Source organism: Phaenicophaeus curvirostris, chromosome 5, assembly GCF_032191515.1.
Source record: "Phaenicophaeus curvirostris isolate KB17595 chromosome 5, BPBGC_Pcur_1.0, whole genome shotgun sequence".
NCBI classification, from domain to species: Eukaryota; Metazoa; Chordata; class Aves; order Cuculiformes; family Cuculidae; genus Phaenicophaeus; species Phaenicophaeus curvirostris.
In genome coordinates, this window is record NC_091396.1 from 775032 (window position 1) to 784489 (window position 9458).

Genomic DNA, 9458 nt, shown 5'->3' on the forward strand with positions numbered 1-9458 from the left:
ACTTAAGGAGCAAAGACATTCCCCTGTAAACAGGAAAGCAGAGAACACACCAGCCCCTCGGCCCCAGGTCTCGATGCACACGAGAATTTCTGTACCTAAACGAACGCAGGCACCGTCTGCAGCTGCACGAGCCCCCACACATCTTGCTCCCCGTTTATCCCAGAAAAAAGGGGCCAGAGGAACAGAACGAGGAAAACACAATCTGCTGCCAACCACCACTACGATACTGTTCTTTAATCAAGCTTAGAGCAGTCCATAGAATCACAGAAAAACCAGGTTGGAAGAGACTCACCGGATCGAGCCCAACCATTCCTATCAAAATTCAAAGTTCCTATCAAAAATTCAAAATTCCTATCAAAGTTGGCAGTAGCACAGCTCATATAAAAATACTGCATAATAGAAAAGAACCATTCCTAACCTCAAAACCTCTTAAAAGACACCAAGAGGGCACGGGGAGTGGTTGCACCACGCATCGCAGATCACGGAGACGATCAATCCAGATTGAGATTCATTGAAGATTCATGCATTTTATTCCTACCTGCAGATAAACCCTCCTCCGTTGGGCTTTGCTCCTGGCTGAACCCCAGAAACCCATGATGTCACCAATATTTTCATGGTCCTTTTTATTAAAAGCAGATTTCCACCAGAATGAACAAAATAATATAAAAGATGTAACTGAAATGCAAATTAACACCCCCCAAACCCCAGCGTGTTGTAGCATCAAACCAAGATGAAAATAAAGAACAGGGATTGGCCTCATCAACCCCAGCAACACCCTCAAACTCTTATCAAGGAAGGTCATTCTGCTTTGTTTTATAATTAAAGCAATCCAGGCAGTATTTAAGTCACTGCTTTTCTTATTGGATAAACCCACCAATGCTACTTCAAATTTAGACCCCTAGATGACTGTGTTGCATCCACCAGCAGAATCCAGCCAGAGGTGAGGGTCCTCACAGCTGTGAGGACAACACCAAGGCTCCGGTGCTCGGAAAGCGTTCTCAAGAAAACCCGCTAACCTAACCTGTGACCGAAGCCCAAGAGGGTCGATCACCTTGTGACGTGTCTCAAAGTGTTTTCACCCGAGGGACGCAGACGCTGAAACAGCAGAGTCCTCTGCCAGCGCCTGAAGAGTAATCGCACCAGGGAAGCATCCGGAAGGTGCCACAAGGAAAGGAGCCTTTGACAGACACCAGGTCTTGGGTCAGACGGGAAATGAAACGGAGCCTTCAGTCTTTAGCGTCTCCTACTCCATCAGCATTAATAGCAAACATCGCTTCAGCCTCAGGAAGGCAGGGAGAGTCATAAATCTTGCAGATCCGGGTTTCGCCTCGGCCTTTCCGCAGGTAAAGTCTAAAGGGGAGAAGTGACAGGTGAGGATGGGCATCCTGCTTTCCGAAAACCACTATCACAATCATTAAAAAATTGTGTTAGGACGTAAGCGCAGCACAGCGTGGAGCTGCAAGCACTGCCAAGCACGTGTTGATTTGTAAGAACCTCTGAAAAACGTGTGGCCAGGAGCAGGGAAGGGATTGCACCCCTGCGCTCAGCGCTGGGGAGGCTGCACCTCAAATCCTGGGTTCAGCTTTGGGCCCCTCACTTCAAGGACATTGAGGGGCTGGAGTGCGTCCAGAGAAGGGAGCGGAGCTGGGGAAGGGGCTGGAGAACAAGGGGTTCTGGGAGCAGCAGAGGGAGCTGGGGTGGTTTAGCCTGGAGAAGAGCAGGCTGAGGGGAGACCTCACCGATCTCTGCAGCTCCTGGAAAGGAGGTTGTGGTGAGGTGGGTGCTGGGCTCTTCTCCCAAGTGACAGGCGATAGGACAAGAGGGAATGGCCTCGAGTTGTGCCAGGGGAGGTTTAGATTGGATATTAGGAACAATTTCTTCACAGAGAGAATGTTGAAGCCCTGGCAGAGGCTGCCCGGGGCTGTGGTGGAGTCTCTGCCCCTGGAGGGGATCGAAAACTGTGTAGATGTGGCACCTGGGGACACGGTTTAGTCAGCACAGTGGGGCTGGGCTGCTGGTTGGACTGGATGAGCCAAGAGGTCTTTTCCACCTTTAATGATTTCATGATTCTATGTTTTTCTGCAGATTAACAAGTGCTTGGAGTGGCATTCACCGGTTGAGAAGCAGCCCAGACTCACCACTTGACTGACCCAGAGCTGAAAGGTCCTCAGCCAGTCCCACAAAACCTCAGTGGCCCAGGGAAGGTGCTGGGCTGTTCTCTCACCTCGTGGTGGAAGCGTGTGCTATGATGTTTCCTCCAATAGGTTTTTTGGGATCCGCAGCAAACATGGCTGCTCCGTCTACTTGCGCTACCACTTGGTTGGTGATCACAACGGCCACGCCGAACTGCAAGGACAAACCCAAACAAATTAAAATGCATTTATTTTCCTCAATGTGAAAAACGGGAGGGGTGAATGAACACACGCTCTTCTGCTGCCCCCTCTGCTGTCCGTAACCACTCTGCGCTGCCTCTCAAAACCAAACAGAAGCAGACATGGAGTGGAGAGAAAGACACTTGTACAAAATTGCTAAGCTTTACAGGAGAAAGAAACCCACTTGCCAGACCTTTAGAGAACAAGGCAAAGCTCACAGTTTACCTCATCGGCGAGTCGGAGCAGCATGCGCAGGAATCTGGCCAGATGCATCTGCCTCGCTGACAGCTCCCCTCTGCCCGAGTAATCCGTGCGGTAAAGGGCTGTGGCACTGTCCACGATCAGCAGCGCGTACCTGGGGAAGGGAAGCACAAGGCTCTCTCCACCTGCCAGCTCATAGATGTAGCATTTCTAACAACGCTGGCTTCATAGAAACACAGGATCATGGAATGGTTTGGGTTGAAAGGGAACTCAAAGCTCAACCAACTCCCCGGCCACAGGCAGGGACACCTCCCACTGGATCAGGGGCTCCAAGCCCCATCCAACCTGGCCTTGAACCCCTCCAGGGATGGGGCAGCCACCCCTGCTCTGGGCAGCCTGGGCCAGGGCCTCCCCACCCTCACAGCAAAACATTTCTCCCCAAGATCTCATCTCACTCTCCCCTCTTTCAGCTCAAAACTTCCCCCTCGTCCTCTCCCTGCCCTCCCTGATCAAGAGCCCCTCCCCAGCTTTTCTGGAGCCCCTTTCATTCCTGGAAGGGTCTTGATCTGTAACATTCAGATTGTGAACTAAACAATAAAACCCAGTATTCCCAAAGGAAGTTGCTGTGTGATTAAAAGCTTAGATTTCTCACACTCTCATAAACTAACTGAGACTTTAACGTTCTGATACCACAGATATTCTGTGGACAGGTTCCTGTAAACCTCAAGCCACCACCTCTTTCCCTCTCAGTGGGTTCACACATCCTAGTTTCAAACTAGAGCTGCCTGCACAGGTCTCTTCCGTGCTCGGCATGTTCTAGATCAACATTCCTTATTTCTGAAAGCAATTATAAACCGATCTTTAAAACGGTTTCTCAGACTGGCACTAGTCCTTTGCAAGGCAGCATCACTTGTTGCAGTTCAAGTCGGTTGCTGTTGTCTATCATTTCACTAGCAGAGGGACTAACTCCCAGCTTTATAACATCGACAGGTACGGCCCCAAGAATGACTCCATCTCAGCAAGTGCCGTTACCGTGACTCGGCCATCATGGCAGACGCCTGGTACAGGAGCTGGGTCTGATGATCCGTGTTAAAACCTCGAGCGTACGCCACGTTATCCAGGACATCGCTGCCAGACAGGCCATACCTGGGGAAAGCAGTGAACAACAAACACCTGTAAGTGAAAAATCCATCAACAGTTTTCCAGGAGGGTTACCTACAGGCACAATAATGACTCCGTGACTCTGTGAATGTGAATTTTTTAGGTTGGAAAAGACCTTCGAGATCATTGAGTCCAACCTGGGAGAGCCTTAAATGATAAACAGTAGGCCCTGGCAGAGGCTGCACAGGGCGGTGGTGGCGTCCCCAGCCCTGGAGGGGTTTAAAGGCCACGCAGATGAGGTGCTCAGGGATCTGGTTCAGTAGTGGACAGGGACGGTTGGACTCTACAACCTCAAAGGTCTCTTCCAACCAAACGATTCTACAATTTCAAGGAAAAGCTTTGACTGTATTTCACAAAGAGTAAATCTGAGCTGCAAAGAGACACCAGGAAGAAGCAAAGCCATCATCTTCCAGGGGACAAGGAACTTTGCTACTGTCATACTTGAGTAAAAGCAGAAATTGTTTAGGGAAAGTTCTTACTGCAACAGCCCCATGAGTTTAAGGATAGTGGCTGGTTCACAGAGTGATCTGAATTAACTAAGCTGTGCATGAGTAAACCCTTCATTGCTGAACACCAGCCTACACAAAACCCCAAGTACAGACCTTTCAGCCACAGCAAGAAGGCGTTCCGGGCGGAAGGTCCCTTCTGTGTCGATGTACATTGCTTTTCCTTCACCGCCTCCTCGGTCAATGGGAAGCTAAAGGAAAAGTAAACGAATGAACGTGAAATAAAACAATTAATCCAGTTATTACCTTATGCCCTCAACTGATACCATCCCACAAATAATGCACTGAGCCGTTGTGATGAAGTCACTTTTATCTGGGTGCTCAACTGGAAGCTGGTAAGTTTAGGTGCATAAGGGTGTTAAATAAATGGTCAAATTAAGCCCAAAGCCTCCGATATTTTATGAAACAGCAACCTCTAGGAAGTAACCAACTCTACAATTTGTTTAAACTAAGATCAGAAGAAAGGTCACTCCAAACTGATCTGCTCTTTGACAGTGAGAGCCCACTGAAGGCTTTTACAGAAGTGAAGTGAAGGAAGGTTAGGGCACGCTAGGGAAATAAAAGCAGCCAAAGGAATAGGTTAGACCCAACAATTTCTCCTCTTTCCAACATTCCTGGCAATAAAAAAGGTTCTCTGCACTTTAGAGCACCTGAAGAGAGATCAAACATTGTGTTTAAGACCCAGAATTACACTACAAAGCTAATGGGTTAAATTTCATTGTCAGAATCCTGAGGAGGGAAAGAAAAAAAAAAAAGCTACCAAACAAATCAACTCCAGGCAAAAAACATCACAGATCAAACTGGTGCTACAGCAAACCCAGTGGGCAGACTGGGCACGAAACAAAGACCCTAGAAAGCTGCAGGTACAGCCAAAGGTGCTGTAATGTTTTGAGGACTCTTTGCAAGCAAATCAAGTGGGCTACTCACTTGACAGGTGACGGCCAGGGTATGACACAGCTGCGTTTTGCCAGTGCGGAACTCCCCAAATAACTCTGTTATGGACCCTGTTTCTATTCCTCCTGAAGGGAAAATAGTAAAACAATTAAAAGAGGTCACATACTTCAAACAAAGACCACACGTATGAAGTTTTATGTTTACAGGGGCTCAGTTAAACACTTCTTTTGGTGAAAGCCCTAAGTGGAAAACCTGTTTTTCACACTGTGGTTTGTTCATGTGGCAGATAAGTTTTGGGAAATGCATTTTTGAAGAAGCTGAAAAGCTTCTTGTTTTGATTCTTTGGTTACAAGCAGGAATGGGGAGAAGACAACAACTGGTCTTGTTTTCTTGACATAGATCACGGACTGGAATAAACTAGAACCATATAAACAAACAGCTCTGGGTGTCACATTGGGACCAAGATTTAAAACTACTTCCGCAGCTTTTCAAAGAAAATCCATTGAGAGACAAGAGAACAGTGCTCGAAGAGATCCATCTTCACCCAGGACTTGAGTGCAAGGATCACGCTCATAGAAAAAAAAGCAAGCAGATAACAAGGGCTCATCAATAGATAGAAATTAAATTATTACCTTGGAGAAGTTTATCGAGTTCTTTGGAGCCGGTGGTGATCTGGATGATCTCTGACCTTCGCTGGTGGAATTCTGTTGCAGTGGTGAAACCCATGGGAACCAGTTTGGCTGCTTCTGCCTAAAGAGAACCAAGCTAAGCTAAGCTGCAAGGAGTGTTCACCCCATTCGTTTAGCCCCGCTAGCACTTAGTACTGGAATTTTCTGCTTTGTGAAACAGCGAATCCCCTGTCTAATTTGATGCACTCATTTTATAGACCATTTTTAATTGGGACCTCTGAATAGAAATGAGTTCTGCTCAGAGAAAATGCTTCAGTCCCTTATTTTGTGTATTCATGGAAATCTTCCCCTCACTTTTAGTTCAGGTGAATCACTCGAGGTGGGCAAATGGCCCATCAGGGGCCACTTCCTAAAAGTGACTAAATACACAACGTAAAGAAAGTATTAAACGTTGTGCTAGGTGAGGTTTTGATATATGAGAGCTTGTTTGGCAGAAACTCTGCATTCTGATGCTGTGAGGTCACAGCTCAGGCTTCAGTCTCAGTCCCAGGAGTAAAGCCCAGGTGTCAGGGTTAATTCTTGCCTGAAGCACACAGTGCACTTCACAAAAATGTATAAGGAGAGCAGCACAGGATCAGTCCAGACGTTTGGAACGCAGTATCCTCTGCCCGGACAACGGCCAAGAGCAGATGCTCAGGGAAAGTGAAACACATCAGGGAATGAGGGACAAGTGGCTCCATAACTTCATCACAACCTGTATCACAAAGTACTTCTTTTGCTCCACGCCTACCAGAAGCCTTCTGAGCTCAAGAAATACTGAACCAGAAGCAACAGTCTCCTCGGGTTTATTCTCCATGCTTCCATGGTTTCTGTTGACCTTCCCAACAATCCCTCCCTCTGCCCTTCCTGAAAATTGTCCTAGTGGTTTGTGTCTCTTCTCATCACAAGTCCCATCACACCTCAACTCACCTGTCCTGCCCTGCTCAGTGTACCATTAATGGAGACCTTTCAAACAACACTTTGAGCCAGTAGAAACAAAGCTCTTTGAATATATTGGGTTAAAGGGTTTCCATAACATCCTTACCAAGATTTTGTCAGCTTTGGCCTCACTGATGCCTTTAATATTGAGCAGCTCCTTCTTGGGGGCATAAGCAACGGCCTCAACTGTGTGAAATCCAGCTTCTTCTAATTTCTTCACATCATTTGCATTTATGCCACATTGCTGAAAAGCGAGGAGGGGAAGAGAAAAAGGGTACACTCAGACACAAAGCTACACTTAACGTAAATTCCAAGGAATATCTTCAATGGCGCTCGCTGGACTGCAATCAGACTCCGTTCTGACAAGTCAGCACAGTGACTGTTACCCCCTCTTCACTTACACACAGAGAACCACAACTATAACATCCTTTTCATAGGATCAGGGAATGGTTTGTGTTGGAAGGGACCTCAAAGCCCATCCAGTCCCACCCCTGCCCTGGGCAGGGACACCTCCCACTGGATCAGGGGCTCCAAGCCCCATCCAACCTGGCCTTGAACCCCTCCAGGGATGGGGCAGCCACCCCTGCTCTGGGCAGCCCGGGCCAGGGCCTCCCCACCCTCACAGCAAAACATTTCTGCCTGAGATCTCATCTCCATCTCCCCTCTTGCAGCTGACAATCATTCCCCTCATCCCATCCCTGCCCTCCCTGATCCAGAGCCCCTCCCCAGCTTTCCTGGAGCCCCTTTCAGTCCTGGAAGCTGCTCTAAAATCTCCCCGCAGCCTTCTCTTCTTCAGGCTGGACAAACCCAACTCTCTCAGCCTGGCCTCGTACGGGAGGTTCTCCAGCCCGTTTGCAGAAGCCGTTAACTATACGGACAGCACAGAACAGGCAGATGATATCACATCCTCTGTCTGGTTTAAAGACCCTGGCAGTGACCAGCACACGTTAGGAAAGGGACATGGCAAGGCAATATAATATAAATCCTACCTGTTAACATTCTGGGGTCTTTGTTTGGGTTTTCAACCCAAGTAAGACTTCAGCACCACAACTTTCAGATCCAACTTGTGTTTAAGAAAGAAGGCCATTGGCTTTCTTGAAAACTTACCCCAGAGCTGACCCCATACCCACCTCCAGTCTGGAAATGAGCTGTGGCCCAAGGTTTTCCTCTTCTGCTGATGTATCCGCATTTGCTTCAAACTGCATCTGCATGGCCATCGCAGCAGGTACCGCACGGCTCGACTGCGGAAAAGCAAAGAACTCTCACACAACGTACACCACTCAAACAAGATACACAGGTGAAGTGTATCCACATTAACAGATCCTCTAAAGTCCTATGTGATGGTTTTCTTCCCTCCTGTATCTCTTAGTTCATGGTATGTGAGTCTGCGAGAAATCTCTTCTGTGTGTTTTCCAATATAGTATTAAACATCAAAAGACCCCAAAATAACTCTTCCGTTCCCTTGTAAAGAACAGTAAGAGGCTTCACAGAGAGCTCCACAGTGCCTAGAGGTATAAACCAGCAAAATTAATGCTGTCATGCTGGAAGATGCACTCCTTGAAACTGGTACAGGGTGGTCTGGCTCGGTTGTGCCCAAGATGCCCTCAGGACAATGACAAACACTGCTGGGACCTCTCAGAGGTCTGAAAGGGGCTTTAGATTGCCCTCTGGGTCCTGATAATGGGGAGCAGGGGAGCAGAGTGGGAGACTCTCAGAGCTGAAGGCCACTAAGTGCCCTCACCCGTGGCCTGGCAGGAGACTGAGGCTGCAGTTCCAGATACCCCAGCCCAGAAGCTCCAAACTGGCACTGGGAGCTCACCCTGCCTGCTGTGTGTCTCCTGAACACCCCCTGCCTGCCCTGCACCTGCTGAAACCCCTTTTCCTGCTGGTACCTCCCTGCCTGCCACAACCCCCCTTACCTGCTTGAACATCCCTGCACCTGCCAGACCCCCCACACCTGCCGGAGCCCCCCCCCAGTGCCCACCACAACCCCCTTGCCTGCTGGAAGCTCCCTGCATCTCCTGCTCCTGGCGGAGCTCCCCTGCCTGCTGGAACCCTTCTGCTCTGCCCTTTGCCTCCTGGAGACCCCCTGCCAGAACCTCCCTCCCCCTCCCCGAACCCCTTCGCCCCACCCCAGACCACTGAGGCCTCCTCGCGGATCTCGCCAGGGCCAGGCGCAGCGGAGGCCCCGTTCCTCGCTCTCCCCGCGGGCCAGGCCCCTCCTCGGGCCCCGTTTCCCCGTTCCTCGCTCTCCCCGCGGGCCGGGCCCGGCTGAGACCTCGTTCCTCACTCTCCCCAGGTCCAGGCCCCTCCTCGGGCCCCATTTCCCACCTCGGGCCCCCGTTTCAGGCCCCGTTTCCCCGTTCCTCGCTCTCCCCGCGGGCCGAGCCCGGCTGAGACCTCGTTCCTCGCTCTCCCCGCGGTCCAGGCCCCTCCTGGGGCCCCGTTTCCCACCTCTCCCCCGGTCCGGGCCCGGCCGAGGCCCCGCTCGTTCCTCCTCCCTCACCCCGGGGCCGTTCGGAAGTTCCCGCCGCGGCGTCACGTGACCCCCGCGCGGAGGCAGCCCGTCCCCGCGTCACGTGACCCCCGAGTCACGTGACACCCCCGCACGGTCTCTCGGCGGAGTCACGTGACCGCGCCCACCCCAAGCCGCTCCCTGTTTCTATGATTTGCAGTTTAGATGCTGTTTCCTCATTAAAAAAAAAAAAAAAAAAAAA

General features: G+C 50.1%; 1 protein-coding gene across 1 annotated transcript; it reads right to left on the minus strand.

The window, feature by feature from the left end:
• Nucleotides 1-1042: 1042 nt before the first annotated feature.
• Nucleotides 1043-9287, minus strand: RAD51 (RAD51 recombinase). Its single transcript, XM_069857276.1, has 10 exons — nt 9196-9287; nt 7872-7982; nt 6848-6985; nt 5767-5884; nt 5168-5259; nt 4337-4431; nt 3606-3719; nt 2598-2727; nt 2225-2346; nt 1043-1350 (listed from the first exon to the last, which is right to left on the minus strand). The coding sequence occupies exons 2-10, from the start codon at nt 7956-7958 to the stop codon at nt 1227-1229; spliced, it is 1020 nt and encodes a 339-aa protein (XP_069713377.1). The 5' UTR covers nt 7959-7982; nt 9196-9287; the 3' UTR covers nt 1043-1226.
• Between the last annotated feature and the right edge of the window lie 171 nt (nt 9288-9458).